The sequence below is a fragment of the Phaenicophaeus curvirostris genome, chromosome 4 (genome assembly GCF_032191515.1).
Source record: "Phaenicophaeus curvirostris isolate KB17595 chromosome 4, BPBGC_Pcur_1.0, whole genome shotgun sequence".
Taxonomy (NCBI): Eukaryota; Metazoa; Chordata; class Aves; order Cuculiformes; family Cuculidae; genus Phaenicophaeus; species Phaenicophaeus curvirostris.
The window spans coordinates 78,460,501-78,477,124 of record NC_091395.1 but is presented as its reverse complement, the minus strand read 5'-3'; the positions used below and the strand labels follow the sequence as shown (position 1 = coordinate 78,477,124).

The 16,624-nt window shown below is 59.4% G+C and overlaps 1 protein-coding gene across 1 annotated transcript in view; it reads left to right on the top strand.

Annotated features, from left to right (window-relative positions):
- SIGLEC1 (sialic acid binding Ig like lectin 1) overlaps positions 1 to 15,399 on the top strand; it is a 45,083-nt gene extending 29,684 nt beyond the window's left edge. Inside the window, exons 9-22 of the mRNA XM_069856608.1 lie at positions 31 to 333; positions 1,261 to 1,515; positions 1,716 to 2,015; positions 4,088 to 4,342; positions 5,270 to 5,572; positions 6,131 to 6,385; positions 7,405 to 7,710; positions 8,752 to 9,003; positions 9,862 to 10,143; positions 11,078 to 11,332; positions 11,914 to 12,210; positions 13,943 to 14,042; positions 14,122 to 14,194; positions 14,956 to 15,399. Coding sequence (XP_069712709.1) covers positions 31 to 333; positions 1,261 to 1,515; positions 1,716 to 2,015; positions 4,088 to 4,342; positions 5,270 to 5,572; positions 6,131 to 6,385; positions 7,405 to 7,710; positions 8,752 to 9,003; positions 9,862 to 10,143; positions 11,078 to 11,332; positions 11,914 to 12,210; positions 13,943 to 14,042; positions 14,122 to 14,194; positions 14,956 to 14,973 — 3,254 coding nt within the window. The 3' untranslated portion in view covers positions 14,974 to 15,399. The remainder of the gene's footprint in view (positions 1 to 30; positions 334 to 1,260; positions 1,516 to 1,715; positions 2,016 to 4,087; positions 4,343 to 5,269; positions 5,573 to 6,130; positions 6,386 to 7,404; positions 7,711 to 8,751; positions 9,004 to 9,861; positions 10,144 to 11,077; positions 11,333 to 11,913; positions 12,211 to 13,942; positions 14,043 to 14,121; positions 14,195 to 14,955) is intronic.
- The last annotated feature ends 1,225 nt before the right edge of the window (positions 15,400 to 16,624 follow it).

The window sequence follows — 16,624 nt, the reverse complement described above, 5'->3', positions numbered from 1 at the left end:
ATTCTTACTAGAGCTCTTTTAACCCTGCAGACCCACCCAGGCAACCGGTGCTGAGCTCCTTCCTGGAGACCCAGGGTGGGCACCTGGGCATCATCCAGTGCAGTGTTGAGAGCGACCCAGAGGCCAACCTGACCCTCCAGAGGGGAGAAGAAGTCGTAGCCTGCATGTGGGGCTGCCCCACAGCCCCCAGGCCCAGGTTCCATGCCACCTCATCCTACAACAGCCTGAAGCTGGAGATCCGGGAGGTGGTGGTAGAGGACGAGGGGACCTACGTGTGCTGGGCTGGGAACACGCAGGGCAATGCCAGCGCGGCCGTGGACTTCAGGGCTGAGAGTGAGTGTGATAAAGGGGCAAGGGGAGGATAGAGAGATTGGGGAAGACGTCATGGGAGGAGACAAGCTCAGGAGATGGTGGGTGATGGTGGGAGATGGTCAGAGGGAGGAGAAATGGCCACATAGCCTTGAAATCCAGGGTATCAAAGGGCATCTGTCCTGAATAAATCGTGCACCTTGGTGCTGGGGTGGAGTGTGAGCAGGGTTACAGTTAAGGCTGCTCCATGTGGAGATTACCAGCCTTTCCAGCCTCTCCTGGTGGGTTTGGAAGGTTCTCCCACAGGCCAAACAAGGGCTCCAGCTCCTGGTGGGGATTCCTTGCTGGCCCCTGCCCATGCAGGACTGGGGTTGCTGAGCAAAATGCAGCTGACGGGGTTCCCGTGGGGCATCATCCCTTGGCTAGTGGGGTTCTGAGTGTCCTGCTGCTGGGCTCCTGCAGGGTGCTGCTCCAGCTTGGAGCTGTCCCCGTTGTGGCATTGCAAGATTAGCTGGCATTTGCCCCCTGGAATAGAATCATAGAATCACCAGGTTGGAAAAGACCCACCGGATCATCGAGTCCAACCATCCCCATCAATCACTAACCCATGTCCCTCAGCACCTCGTCCACCCAGCCCTTAAACCCCTCCAGGGAAGGGGACTCAACCCCCTCCCTGGGCAGCCTCCGACAGGGACCAATCACCCTTTCCGTGAAATATTTTTTCCTGCTGTCCAGCCTGACCCTCCCCTGGTGGAGCTTGAGGCCATTCCCTCTCGTCCTGTCCCTTGGGAGAAGAGCCCAGCTCCCTCCTCTCCACAACCTCCTCTCAGGGAGTTGGAGAGAGCAATGAGGTTGCTTGTGAGCCAGTTTTGGGAGGGTTTCCCCACCTTAAGGCTGTTGAGGGAGTCCTATCCAAGTCCACGGTAGGTTCTCATTGTCTCCTGCCCATAGCTGCCAGCATCACCGTGTCTCCGTCCTCCCGTGTACTGGAAGGCCACGCGGCCAACCTGACCTGCCAGCTGAGCAGCGACTCCGCGGCTCGGCCCAACTTCACCTGGTACCGGAACGGGGAGCTCCTCTCCGAGGGCTCGGCGGCATCCCTGGAGTTCCAGCGAGTGGCCAGCACGGACGCGGGTCTCTACCACTGCAGAGCCAACACCAGCGGCCACAGCCGGACCTCTCCCACTGTGCTCCTGGATGTGCTGTGTGCGTATGGCCTCCCCTTCCCTGGCCCCTCTTTCCCCCTTCCCTGGCCCCTCTTTCCCCCTTCCCTGGCCCCTCTTTCCCCTTCCCTCCTCGGAAGCCGATGCAGCTTTCCCCTCTCTTTCCGGGAGGTCCCAGGTTGCATCTTCCCAGATCTCCTGCTGGGATCCAAGCCTTTCCATCCCCGTTCTCCACCCCGACAGATGCCCCACGGGATCCTCACCTCACCGCATTCCTGGAGACTCAGCGAGGCCGCTTGGCCATCTTCCAGTGCTCGGTGGCCAGCAACCCCCCTGCCCAGCTGGCCCTTCTCCAGGACAAGGCCCTGGTGGCCACCAGCGATGGGGGGACCAGTCCCAGCCCACGGGTCAGCGCCTCGGCCGCTCCCAATGCCCTCCGGGTGGAGGTGAGGGAGGTGACAGTGGCAGACGAAGGCAGCTACCGCTGCACAGCCACCAACGCGCACGGCACCACCTCCCACCGACTCTATTTCCGTGTGCAGAGTGAGTACCGTGTGCCACAAGGTTGGTCCCACGTGGTACCTGGGGCAGCCATGGGGTGTTGGGTGGGGGTCAAGCAGGAACCAGCATGGAATGTCACTGTTCCTGTGCAGGTCCTGCCCACGTCCCGCTGTTAAATGACGTTCTGCTGCTGTCTCATGGTGACAGCAGAGTAGGGAATGGCACCGCCTGGAGAAGTGGTGGCTGCCCCATCCCTGGAGGTGCTCACGGAGAGGCTGGATGGAGCTGAGACCAACCTGGTCCAATGGGAGGTGTCCCTGCTCATGGAAGGGGGTGGAATTGGATGGGCTTTGAGGTCTCGGAATTCCAACACAAACCATTCCATGAGCCAGCAGGGGCCCAGGGGGCCAAGAAGACCAAGGGCATCTTGGCTTGGATCAGACCCGGTGTGGCCAGCAGGGCCAGGGAGGTTCTTCTCCCTCTGGACTCGGCCCTGGGGAGACCGCTCCTCGAATCCTGGGGGTCAGTTCTGGGCCCCTCCCCACAAGAAGGATGTTGAGGCTCTGGAGCGAGTCCAGAGAAGAGCAACGAAGCTGGGGAGGGGGCTGGAGAAGAAGAGGAGCGGCTGAGAGAGCTGGGGGTGTTTATCCTGGAGAAGAGGAGGCTGAGGGGAGACCTCATTGCTCTCTGCAACTCCCTGAGAGGAGGTTGTGGAGAGGAGAGAGCTGGGCTCTTCTCCCAAGGGACAGGGGACAGGACGAGAGGGAATGGCCTCAAGCTCCACCAGGGGAGGGTCAGGCTGGACAGCAGGATGAAATATTTCCTGGAAAGGGTGATTGGTCCCTGTCCGAGGCTGCCCAGGGAGGGGGTTGACTCCCCTTCCCTGGAGGGGTTTAAGAGACGGGTGGATGAGGTGCTGAGGGACACGGTTTAGTATTTGATAGGAATGGTTGGACTCCATGATCCAGGGGGTCTTTTCCAACCTGGTGATTCTATGATTCTAAGTCTAGCCTGCCATCAATCAGAACCCCCAACCCCATCCCTGGAGGGGTTCAAGGCCAGGTTGGATGGGGCTTGGAGCAGCTGGATCCAGTGGGAGGTGTCCCTGCCCATGGCAGGAGGTGGAACTGGGTGGGCTTTGAGTTTTCTTCCAATCCAAATCCTTCTGCGATTCTCTGAAAAGTCACTGAGCATCACGGGCTGCTGCCAGATGGCCCAAAGCGACTTTGCTGCCGCAGCCGGGCGTGATCCTGTCACGGGGACACCACAGGGACATCACTTTGTGCTAAACATACGGTGCTCAGCACAGCCTCTGGCTGAACAGCAGCCGGCCACGTGGCTGAGAATCCACCAGCACCCGGCTTGGATCAGCCATGGGTTGGCCAGCAGGAGTAGGGATGGGATCATCCCCCTGCAGTGGTGAGGCTGCACCTCGAATCCTGGGGTCAGTTCTGGGCCCCTCGCTCCAAGAAAGCCCTGGAGGGGCTGAAGCACGTCCAGTGAAGGGAACGGAGCTGGGAAGGGGCTGGAGAACAGGGGTTGTGGGAGCGGCTGAGGGACTTGGGGCTGTTGAGCCTGGAGAAGAGGAGGTAAGGGGAGACCTCCTGGCTCTGTGCAGCTCCTGGAGAGGAGTTGGAGAGAGCAATGAGGTCTCCCCTCAGCCTCCTCTTCTCCAGGATAAACACCCCCAGCTCCTGCTGCCTCCTGTCCAACCAACCCCCCCAGGTCCTTCTCCTCTAGGCAGTTTCCAGCCAGACGTCTCCTAGTCTGGAGCTGCTCAGGGTTGTTGTGCCCCAAGGGCAGGACCCGGCATTTGGCCTCGTTAACCCTCATTCCGTTGGTCTCAGCCCATGGATCCAGCCTGTTCAGATCCCTTTGGAGAACCTCAAAACCCTCCAGCAGATCCAGCTTCCACCCAGCTCAGTGTCACCCCCAAACTTGCTCAGGGTGCCCTCGATGCCTCCATCCAGGTCATTGATAAAGACATTGAACAGGACCCAGCACTGAGCCCTGGGGGCACCACTTGTCACTGGCCTCCAGCTGGAGTTAACTCCATTTCCCACCACTCTCTGGGCCCTCCAGCCAACCAGTTTTCCACCCTCTCCATGCTCCAGCTGCCCGTGTCCTCGTCTCCCCATCCACGGAGGTGCGGGAAGGAGATGACGTCTCCCTGACGTGCCAGGTGGTGGGAGAGCCTCAGGACGACACTGTCTACTCCTGGTATAAGAACAGCGAGTGGCTCCAGGAGAGCCCCGAGAACCTCCTTGCCCTGCCCCACATCGCCAGCTCCGCCACCGGCTCCTACCACTGCCGAGCACGGAGCCCCTCGGGGAGCAGCATCTCCCCCGCCGTCGCCCTGCGTGTCTTCTGTGAGTGGGACCTTCCTGGGAATCCTGATGTTGGGGATGGGATGGGGCAGGGGGTGGGATAGTGCCAGGAGTGGGATGGTGCTGGAGATGGGATGATGCCAGGAATGGAAAGATGCCGGGAGGGGGATTGGACAGTGTTCAGGATCGAGTGGTGCTGGGAAGGAGATGGTGCTGGGATTGGGACGATGCCTGGGGTGGGATGGGATGGTGCCGGGATTGGGATGAGGCCTGGGGTGGGGTGGGATGGTGCCAGGACTGGGATGATGCTAGGAGTGGGATGGGATGATGCTGGGATTAAGGTGATACCAGAGGTGGGATGGGATGGTGCCAGGATTGAGGTGGTGCCAGGAATGGGATGGGATGATACTAGGGATGGAGGGATTTAAGGGATGGGTAGACGAGGTGCTGAGGGACATGGGTTAGTGATCAATGGGAACGGTTGGACTCGATGATCCTGTGGGTCCTTTCCAACCTGGTGATTCTATGAAAGGTGTTGGGATTGGGATGGTGCTGGGGATGAGATGGGATGATGCCAGTGATTGGATAACGCTGAGGGTGGGATGGTGCTGGGAATGGGATGATGCTGTGGGTGAGATGTTGCTGGGGGTGCTGGGGATGGAATGGTGCCAGGGATTGGAGCGATACCGGGGATGGGATGCTGAGCAAGACCACTGGGCCATGGCTGGAAGGTAGCGGGTGCCTTACACGCCCCTCGCTGCTGGCACTGTCCCCAAACTCTGTGTGTCCCAGGCACTCAAAGAGGCTGGGTTTGATGTGGGGCTCTTCACGCTTTGTATCCAAACACCTTGGGGTGTGTGAAGACCTGGGGAGGGGGAATGACCTGGGAGGGATGGGAGCCTGATCTCTGGGGGCTGTAGATGCAACCCTGGGGTTGCTCCCCCTCCGCGTAACGCCTGTCTCGGGCAGATGCTCCCCGGGTGCCGGTGCTGACCTCCTTCCTGGAGAGCCCCGAGGGGCGTTGGGGTGTCCTGCAGTGCACGGTGGCCAGCAGCCCGCCGGCAGAGCTGGCCCTCTTCAAGGACCGGGTCATGGTGGCCACCACGGCGCTGCCCCAGCCCAGCTCCCTGCCACGCCTCAGCGTCACCTCGGCCCTCAATGCCCTGCGGCTCAGCATCCGCCCCGTGCTGCTGGAGGATGAGGGGGAATACGTGTGCTCGGCCAGCAACGTCTACGGCAACACCAGCACCGCTGTGAACTTCACGGCAGGCAGTGAGTGAGGGGATGGAAGTGCCGGTAGGGGACAAGGGTGGGATAGGAAGGGTGTAGGAAGGGGACATGGATGGGATGGAGCCACTGAAACCAGCTGTGGTGGGGCTGAGGGGTGGTGGAGATCATGGTTATGGTGAAGAGTTGATGACAACAGCTACTGGAGGATGCTCATGGGGAAGGAAGGGGAGAGGGATGGACAGCACAGAAGCAAAGAGGGAATGGAGGAGGTTGTGGGTTTATGGAGATGGAGGATTGTGCCAGAGCTGCATGCATCCCCCAACACGTGGAGAAGGAACTGCAGCTCCTCTTGGAGATGATGCAAAGGTCTGGCTTGGCCATATCCATCCATGGCACTGTCCTGGCTGTGCTCACCCCAGGCTGGGTTACAGGGAAGGGATTGCAGCATCTCCATCGCTTCTTGTCTGGAATGAGGGTAAAAGAGCCTCAGACTGAGGTCTGGAGAGGACCAGCTCTCCCACTGAGCCACACGGCCACTCTCCATCACCTCCAGCCCACATCACTCTCCTCCAGCATCACCTCCTTCCCCTTCCACCGCAGCCGCCAGGGTCTGGATCTCCCCATCCCCAGACATCCAGGAAGGCGATGCTGTCAACTTGACGTGCGCGGTGGAGAGTGGCACCGAGGAGGTGCTGAGCTACACCTGGTACAAGAACAAAGTCTGGTTCAGCAGCGGCTCGGCCCCGCTCCTCGTCTTCTCCAGTGTCGCTGCCACCGATGCCGCCTCCTACAACTGCGCCGTGCAGACCCCGGCACGGACCCGCAGCTCAGCTCCCACCACTCTCAACGTCCTCTGTGAGTTCCCTCGGGCTTCGTGTCGTGGCAGGGGTGTCCCCAGCACCCACCCACCTCCCTTTGGGATTTACTTGTCCCTTGGCAGGTCCCTTCAGCTCAGAACCCTCTGGGAACGTGGTCTGCTGAGGGGTCTTGCTTGATTTTGAGGCAGGTTCAATGAAAATTAGGTTTGTCCGAGGGGATACTGAAGCCCAGAGCTGTGCCAGGCGCGTGGGAGGCAGATCTGGCCCCACATTGTCCACAGGAGATTCCAGTGAAGCCTCTCCACGCACCTCAAGTTTGTCATAGAATCATGGAATGGTTTGGGTTGGAAGGGACCTCAAAGACCATCCAGTTCCACCCCTGCCATGGGCAGGGACACCTCCCACCGGATCAGGTTGCTCCAAGACTTTGTTTTAAAAAAGACGTGCAAAACCTAATGGAACTGCAAGTCAAAATGGAAGCTTTCCCCCCTTTTTGTTAGAAAAAGGCAGCTTTAACATCTAAATGTGCCACGAGGAGTGGCTGGTTGAGCACTCCTGGCTCCAAGATTCTGAGACCCCAGCAACAAATCCATTGCTTCGCTCCCTTCTCCTGGTTTGGATGGGAGATGCTGGATGGAGGCTGCTACAAACAGCTCGGTGTTAGGGGTCTGAGTTTCCTGGTTGTTGAGGTTTTCCAGCACCCATGGGCTCAGGGTGGGTTTTCCTGAGGCTGGGATGCAAGCGGAGCACCGAGCTGGGTGCTGAGCTGTGTTCCCGTGCCCGGCTGATGCGGCTGGATCTGCCACAACCAGCTGTGAGGTGATAGAAATGAGCTCAGGGAAGGACCCTGCGCTGTGTTTAGTGTCAGTTTGATTCAAGGAGATGGAGGATGCTGAGGGAAGAGGCAGCGCTGCTGAGCAGATCCTGCATCGCAGGCAGCAGAGCATCCTCATCCCAGCCCGACCGGAGGAGCATCCCAGGCTACAGATGCTCCAACTCACTACGATGTTTCTTACCCTACAACCTCACTCTTTCCCTTCTTTTTCCTCCCCGCAGACCCCCCTAGGAACCTGCAGATGAAGGTCTTCAAGGAGAGCGGCGAGGGGACCACCGTCATCCTCCTCTGCTCCGTGGAGAGCAACCCCCTCTCCGAGATCACCCTCCTCAAGGGGGGACAACCGATGGTCTCCAGCCCCTCCAAGGGAAGGGACCATCCAGAGTGGAACAGCCGGGGCTCCTCTGCTCCCAACACGCTGAGGCTGGAGCTCCAGGAAGCTTCTGAAAAGGATGAGGGCGAGTACGAGTGCCGGGCACGCAGCCCCCTGGGCAGCACCAGCGCGTTCCTGCCCCTCCGTGTGCAGGGTGAGTCCGGCTTCGCTGTGGGGTGAGGGACCCCGGGGTGGGCATCGAGGAGGAGGGTGCAAATAAGCTGCAGAAAAGCATCACGGGGTCAGGAATGGGGCAGGGTTGGTGCGCACAGTCCAGAAACCCCCCTGTGTCCTGGGCTGCATCCAGAGCCGCGTGGCCACTAGGGCCAGGGAGGGGATCCTGCCCCTCTGCTCCACTCAGGGAGACCCACCTGGAGTCCTGGGTCTAGTTCTGGAGTCTTCAATATAAGAAGGAGATGGAGCTGTTGGAGCGAGTCCAGAGGGACACTACAAAGATGATCCAAGGGCTGGAGCACCTCCCATGCGAGGACAGACTGAGAGAGTTGGGGTTGTTCAGCCTGGAGAAGAGAAGGCTCCATGGAGACCTTAGAGCATCTTCCAGCAGGGAAAGGGGCTCCAGGAGAGCTGGGGAGGGGCTCTGGATCAGGGAGGTCAGGGACAGGATGAGGAGAATGGTTTTCTGTTGGAAGGGGGGAGATTGAGATGAGATCTTGGGAAGAAATTCTTCACGATGAGGGTGGGGAGGCCCTGGCCCAGGTTGCCCAGAGCAGGGGTGGCTGCCCCATCCCTGGAGGGGTTCAAGGCCAGGTTGGATGGGGCTGGGAGCTCCTGATCCAGTGGGAGGTGTCCCTGCCCATGGCAGGGGTGGAACTGGATCGTCTTTGAGGTCCCTTCCAACCCAAACCATTCCATGCTTCCACAATTCTAACTCACCATCAACCAGAAGCCCCAGATAACCATCCCTGGAGGTGTTCCAAGCCAGGCTGGATGGGGCTTGGAGCCCCTGATCCAGTGGGAGGTGTCCCTGCCTATGCCAGGGGCTCTGAACCAGATGGTCTTTGATGCCTCTTCCAACTCAACCCATTCCATGATTCTAAGACAGCCAGGGATGTGCCACTGCCCACCTGACTCTTGCACGATGATGCCTTCAGAGCCCGGAAAAGCTTTTTTCAGCTGCATCCAAGGGGGACAAACCTTGTGCCAGTGAATTCCATCCCGATTCCTCTCTCCGCAGCCCTCAGGGTGGTGGTGCGACCCTCCGCTGAGGTTCCCGAGGGGACCGACGTGACGCTGACCTGCCGGGACACCGGCGCCCAGCCGGGAAGCTCCTACACGTGGTACAAGAACGGGCGTTGGCTTTCGGAAGGGCTCGACGCCTCGCTCGTGCTCCCCGCCGCCCGGCGCTCGGACGCGGGCGCCTACGCCTGCCAAGCGGGGAGGGGGCTGCGGGGCCGCCGGGCTCCCCCCATCACCCTGAGGGTTCTCTGTGAGTGAGGGGCGTCCTGGGATGGGGTGGGGATGGGACACTGGGCCCCACAGGTCAAAGGGGACCAGGAGGGACGTCGCTGCGGTTGGGATCATGGTTTATGTCGCCATCTGGTGACCTCCTCACGGCCTCAAGTTGCACCAGGAAAGGGTTGGGTTGGATATTAGGTGTTTAAGGGACGGGTGGACGAGGTGCTGAGGGACACGGTTTAGTGATTGATGGGAATGGTTGGACTCGATGATCCGATGGGTCTTTTCTGGTGATTCTATGATTCTAGGCTGGGAAGGATTCCTTCCCTAAAAAGGGTTGTCAAGCCCTGGAAGATGGTGCCCAGGGCAGTGGTAGAGTCTCCATCCCTAGATGGGTTGAAAGAACGTGTACACTGGGACATGGTTCAATCAGCACCGTGGGGTCAGGTTGGTGTTTGGACTGGATGAGCTCAGAGGGCTTTGCCAACCTTAACGATTCCATCATTCTATGATTCGAAGTTGCTGTAAAAGCAGCTCAAATCTCTGGAGGGGTTCAAGACCAGCTTGGATGGAGACTTCGGTAGCCTGACGCAGTGGGAGGTGTCCCTGCCCGTGGGAACTGGATGGGCTTTGAGGTCCCTTCCAACCCAAATCATTCCGTGACTCCATGATTCTAACCTGCCATCAACCAGAACCCCCAGATCCCATCCCTGGAGGGGTTCAAGGCCAGGTTGGATGAGGCTTGGAGCAATCAAATCCAATGGAAGGTGACCCTGTCCATGGCAGGGGGGTGGCGCTGGATGGTATTGAGGTCCCTTCCAACTCAAACCTTTCCATGATTCTATGATTCCATGGTTCTTGCAATAGGCTCATGATCCCCTTGTCGTAGATGCACCCCAGGAACCATCCTTCATCTCCCTGGTGGAACCCCAGGGTGGGCGGCAGGCTGTCCTGCTCTGCACCGTTGACAGCTTCCCCCCTTCCGACATCGTCCTGCGTCACCATCCCGGCCACGTGCCCCTGGCCGATCCACGTTTCACCATCCAAACAAGCCCCAACGCGCTGCGGGTGGAGATGGCAGAGCTGGAGCCACAGGATGCGGGGATCTACATCTGCTCAGCCAACAACAGCTATGGAGCCGCGTCCTCATCCCTACACCTGGACGTGGGAGGTGAGGGTGGCTTCATCCACAGCAAACCAACGGGATGAGGTTTAACGAGGCCAAATGGCGGGTCCTGCCCTTGGGGCACAACAACCCTGAGCAGCTCCAGCCTAGGAGAAGTCTGGCTGGAAACTGCCTGGAGGAGAAGGACCTGGGGGGGTTGGTTGAACAGGAGCCAGCAGGGGCCCAGGGGGCCAAGAAGGCCAAGGGCATCTTGGCTTGGATCAGACACGGCTTGGCCAGCAGGGCCAGGGAGGTTCTTCTCCCTCTGGCCTCGGCCCTGGGGAGACCGCTCCTCGAATCCTGGGGTCAGTTCTGGCCCCTCCCCACAAGAAGGATGTTGAGGCTCTGGAGCGAGTCCAGAGAAGAGCAACGAAGCTGGGGAGGGGGCTGGAGAAGAAGAGGAGCGGCTGAGAGAGCTGGGGGGGTTTATCCTGGAGAAGAGGAGGCTGAGGGGAGACCTCATTGCTCTCTGCAACTCCCTGAGAGGAGGTTGTGGAGAGGAGGGAGCTGGGCTCTTCTCCCAGGGGACAGGGGACAGGACGAGAGGGAATGGCCTCAAGCTCCACCAGGGGAGGGTCAGGATGGACAGCAGGAATAAATATTTCCTGGAAAGGGTGATTGGTCCCTGTCCGAGGCTGCCCAGGGAGGGGGTTGAGTCCCCTTCCCTGGAGGGGTTTAAGGGGCGGGTGGCCGAGGTGCTGAGGGACATGGGTTAGTGATTGATGGGGATGGTTGGACTCCATGGTCCGGTGGATCTTTTCCAACCTGGTGATTCTATGATTCTATGAAACCTTGTGTTGAGGTCCTGGTGGCTCTTCCCGTGGGTGTCTGGCTTTTGGGATCAGTTTTGGGGGGAGGGGGAGGTTGGGATGATACTGGGCAAACCCAAGCTCTGAGCACCTCCTGACTCTGTGTTGCCTCCTCTCTTTCTCACCCTCAGGGGTCACCATCACGGTTGAGCCCTCCCCAGAGGTCCTTGAAGGCACCACGGCCACCCTGACCTGCTCAGGTGTCCCTTGGGTGGGCGAAGATGCCAACTACACCTGGTACAAGAACAACCGGTGGCTGCAGGAGGGACTGACCGGCTCCCTCATCCTCACCCGCATCTCCAGCGCCGACACCGGCTCCTACTGCTGCCGGGCGAGTGGGATGAAGGGCAGCATCACCTCAGCCCCGCTTAGCCTCAGCGTCCTCTGTGAGTGTCCCCTGGCCCCATGGGGTCAGGTCATCAAGCAGGATGGGGGACAGAGACCCCAGCACCCTGGATGAGTCCATCCCAGCATCGCAAGCAGCATGTCCACGTGGTCCTGCTGCAGCAAGCGAGCCTTCCCCCTCTTCTTCTTTGTCCCACTCTTCTTCTTCTTCTTTCGTCCTCCTCCTCCTCTTCTTCTTTCGTCCCCCTCCTCCTCTTCTTCTTTCGTCCCCCTCCTCCTCTTCTTCTTTCGTCCCCCTCCTCCTCTTCTTCTTTCGTCCCCCTCCTCCTTCTTTCTTCCCCCTCTCCCTTTGGACCTGGGGAAGGGGATGTTGGGGTCCTGTCCAGTAGTGGCTGTAGATACCCCTCAAAAATCAGATTTAGAGTCAACATGCTCTAAGCTGAGTGGGAATCTCCAGCTGGGAGCGGGGAGAAGAGCTCAAGAAGATGTGAGGCCACCAGCCCTGGGGTGGGTGAGCTGGAGATTATCCAGCCTGGAGGAGGAGGGATGCATCCAGCAGCCCTCGGAGAGCATCCAGGCCAACCTGGGTGTGAGGGGATCCCACATCATCTCCCTCCCACAGACCCGCCACGGGCCGTGTCCATCAGCACCTTCCTGGAGAACCGGAGTGGGCGGGTGGGCATCGTGCTGTGCGCGGCCGAGAGCCACCCGCCTGCCACCATCGTCCTCTTCCACCACGGACACCTTCTGGCCTCCAGCCTGACCCCAGCCGCCTCCTCGAGGGTCCATGTCTCCCGCTCCCACAACTCCCTCCGCGTGGAGCTGGGCGTCGTGGGGCCAGAGGACGCCGGGGACTATGTCTGCGTGGCCACCAACTCCCTGGGCAACGCCACGGCCAGCGCCTATTTCGACGTGGACAGTGAGTGGGGACGTCAACCCTCCGGGGCGGTGGGGACTCCGCGGGGAGTGGGACCCAGAGCAGTGGTGGCTGCTCCATCCCTGGAGGGGTTCAGGGCCAGGTTGGATGGGGCTTGGAGCAACCTGATCCAGTGGGAGGTGTCCCTGCCTGAGGAACTGGGTGGGTTTGAGGTCCCTTTCTACCCAAACCATTCCATGGTTTCATGATTCCATGAATCGGAGACCTCATTGCTCTCTCCAGCTCCCTGAGAGGAGGTTGTGGAGAGGAGGGAGCTGGGCTCTTCTCCCAAGGGACAGGGGACAGGACGAGAGGGAATGGCCTCAAGCTCCACCAGGGGAGGCTCAGGATGGACAGCAGGAAAAAAAAAATCCCAGCAAGGGTGATTGGTCCCTGTCCGAGGCTGCCCAGGGAGGGGGTTGAGTCCCCTTCCCTGGAGGGGTTTAAGGGCCGGGTGGACGAGGTGCTGAGGGACACGGGTTAGTGATTGATGGGGATGGTTGGACTCGATGATCCAGTGGGTCTCTTCCAACCTGGTGGTTCTATGAATTGTGCTGGAAAGGTGATAGCACAGCGCTGGGAATAACCAGCAGAGGGGGTTCAATGGCCACGAGTCTTTAGGTGGAAAGGGTTTTGCTGGACAAGCGGCTCTTTTCCAAAGCAACCCAGCCTGGAGCGGGAGGCTGGTTTTCTGAAAGGGATAAAAAAGCCCACGGAAGCAGCTAATTGAGTCAAAATGCTGCAGAATGATTTAAAAAATGAGGAGAAGGGGCTGAATAACAGGCCTTATAAGGAACGGCTGAGAGAGCTGGGGGTGTTTATCCTGGAGAAGAGGAGGCTGAGGGGAGACCTCATTGCTCTCTGCAACTCCCTGAGAGGAGGTTGTGGAGAGGAGGGAGCTGGGCTCTTCTCCCAGGGGACAGGGGACAGGACGAGAGGGAATGGCCTCAAGCTCCACCAGGGGAGGGTCAGGATGGACAGCAGGATGAAATTTTTCCTGGAAAGGGTGATCGGTCCCTGTCCGAGGCTGCCCAGGGAGGGGGTTGAGTCCCCTTCCCTGGAGGGGTTTAAGGGTCGGGTGGACGAGGTGCTGAGGGACATGGGTTAGTGATTGATGGGAATGGTTGGACTCGATGATCCAGTGGGTCTCTTCCATCCTGGTGATTCTATGATTCTATGAAAGGGTTAAACAGGATGGTGCTGCTTGTGGTTGTGCCCCTGCCTGCACCCTGACTTGATCTCTATCTTCATCCCTCTCTGCATCCTAGCCTCCATCCCTGCCCACTCCCAGCCTTTGTCTCTGCCCGTATCCCTGCAGTCATCCCTACTTTCACCCCTACTTTCATCCCTGTATCCCTGCTTTCATCTCTGTTTACTCTGTACCTGGATCCCTGCCTGCATCCCTATCTTCATCCCTGTCCACTCCCTGCCTTCATCCCTGGGTGCCGGCAGGAGCCAGGGCAGCGTCCAGCACCGTGTGGCACACAGGAACCCCTTGGTGCAGCGAGTGTCCCCTGGATCCCCAGCATCATCAACCCCCCTCCTGGCTGTCCCCAGCCCCGGGGACCCAGCAGCCATGCCCAGGGGTGTCCCCTGCCTGTCCCCTTCACCCCCAACGTTGACCCCACGGCTTTGGCGTGGGGTGAAGGACCCAGAAGGGTCACCCTGAGCCCCCTCCGATCCTGCCGAGCCCCAGTGCTGGAGGGGATCTGCCTCAGTTTCCCTCTACCTGCAGCTCTCACCCACCTCCTGGCCTTCACCGTCCTGGCTGGGCTGCTGCTGGCTGTGATCTGCGTGGCCACCCTGGTCCTCTTGGCTGTGAAGCTGTGGCCCAGGTAACATCCCCGGCTGGGATGGGAAGCGGGGGACGAGTCCCCTCAGCCCGTGGTGGCAGCTCCCTCTCCTCCCTTCCAGGATAAGGAAGCGTTGGTGCTGGTCTGGAGCTGAGGACACCTTTGAGCTGAGGAGCAAGCAGGAGCCAGTACAGGTAGGGAGCTTGGTGGGGCCAGCTTTGAGGAACCCCCCATCTTCTGAGCTCCTGTGGGGTTCTGTGGGGTGCACTGTGCTGGAGAGCATCTCCGTGCTGCCCCAGCATGCGGCTGGGAGTGCAGGGATGGGCTTACGTCCCAGCTGGGATCTGACCCTAAAGTCCAGCCTGGATCTGACCCTACATCCCAGCCAGAATCTGACCCTCCATCCCAAGCGGGATCTGACCTTAAATTCCAGCCCTTACATCCCAATTGGGATCATCTGATCCTCCATCCCAACTGGGATCATCTGACCCTCCATCCCAACCGGGATCATCTGACCCTCCATCCCAAGCAGGATCTGACCCTAAATTCCAGCTGGGATCTGACCCTACATCCCAAGTGGGATCTGACCCTAAATTCCAGCCCTTACATCCCAGCTGGTATCTGACCCTCCCTCCCAACCAGGATCTGACCCTCCATCCCAACCGGGATCATCTGACCCTACATCCCAACTGGAATCTGACCCTACATCCCAGCCAGAATCTGACCCTCCATCCCAAGCAGGATCTGACCCTAAATTCCAGCACTTACATCCCAACCGGGATCTGACCCTCCATCCCAACTGGGATGATCTGCCCCTACGTGCCAGCTAGGATCTGACCCTACATCCCAACTGGCATTTGCCCCTGCATCCCAGCCAGGATCTGACCCTGCATCCCAGCCAGGATCTGGCTCCACGGTGGGCAGGGTTTCTCCAGCCAGCTCCAACCTTTTCCAGGTGGATGGATCTTCCTAACCCACTGACCCTTGGGCCCAGGAGCGACTGTAGCAGCTGATGCTGGAAGTGCACAGCCCCTGCCTGGCTGGATTCAGGCACTCCCCACCCTGGGGACAACCCAGCCCCGTCCTCATCCCCTCCCAGGCTCCTTGCCCCTCGTCTCTCCCCGCTGTGGATGTTGTTCTCACGCCGGGCACGGTCTGTGCCAGATGCCGGCAAGCTGTGATGGATCAGAGCTGATCTCCAGCAGCAAAACCCTGGAAAATCCCCCCTCCGACAATCTCCAGTGGCGGTGCCAGCCTGGGGAGAGCGTCTCCATCACCTCCTGTCCCCTCACCAAAGCCACCACCTCAGGGTGGGCTACCCAGCCCCTTCGTGCTGGGTTCTCCTTGTGTGTTCTTCCTCTGTCTGGAAATAAAACCTGGAGCAACGCTGTTGGGATGAGCTGGAGAGAGGTTTAGTGCTCTGCTTTGGGGAAGAGGGAGAGCCAGAGGGATGTAGGCAGCGACAAGGCTGGTCAGGGTGGCTTCCCCAGAGCTGGTGTGTGATTCCTTCTCTGTGTTATCCCTGTGGCCACCATGTAGTGACGGATTGGTCTGCAGATGGAGCTGAGGATCAGGAATGAATCATAGAATCATCAGGTTGGAAAAGACCCACCGGCTCATCGAGTCCAACCATTCCCATCAATCACTAACCCATGTCCCTCAGCACCTCGTCCACCCGACCCTTAAACCCCTCCAGGGAAGGGGACTCAACCCCCTCCCTGGGCAGCCTCGGACAGGGACCAATCACCCTTTCCAGGAAATATTTCTTTCTGGTGTCTATCCTGACCCTCCCCTGGTGGAGCTTGAGGCCATTCCCTCTCGTCCTGTCCCCTGTCCCTTGGGAGAAGAGCCCAGCTCCCTCCTCTCCACAACCTCCTCTCAGGGAGTTGCAGAGAGCAATGAGGTCTCCCCTCAGCCTCCTCTTCTCCAGGATCAACCCCCCCAGCTCTCTCAGCCGCTCCTCTTCTTCTCCAGCCCCCTCCCCAGCTTCGTTGCTCTTCTCTGGACGTGCTCCAGAGCTTGGGCTGTGTCCCCTCTGGCTCTGCTGCCGTTAGATGTCACCCTGTGGCCACTTCACTGCTGGACACCACCGGCCAGGGGCTTGGTTAGCACTGTGAATCCAGATGATGCTTTGCAGGGTGGAGCTGAATCTTTCCAAGTGCGACTTGGGGGCAATGCTCCGCCTTATCCACCTGATAGTGGGGGTCTTCTTGATCCCCATCCCTGTTCTCATCCCTTTCTCCATCCTCATTCTTGTCCCCATCCCCTTCCTCATGCCCATCCCCCTCCCTGTCTCTGTCCCCATCCCTTTCTCCATCCTCATTCTTGTGCCCATCCCTGTCCCCCTTCCCCTCCCCTTCTCCATCCTCATCCCTAACCCCATCCTTGTCCCTGTTGCCATCCCTTTCTCCATCATCATTCTTATCCCCAACCCTGTCTCTGTCTCTATCCCTTTCGCCATCCTCATTCTTGTCCTCATCCCTGTCCCCATTCCCATCCCCTTCCCTGCCTCCACCCCTTTCCCCATCCCTGTCCCCCTTCCCATCCCTTTCCTGATCCCCATCCCTGTCTCCATGCCCTTCCCTGTCCCCACCCCTTTCCTCATTCCCATCCTTCTCCCGGTC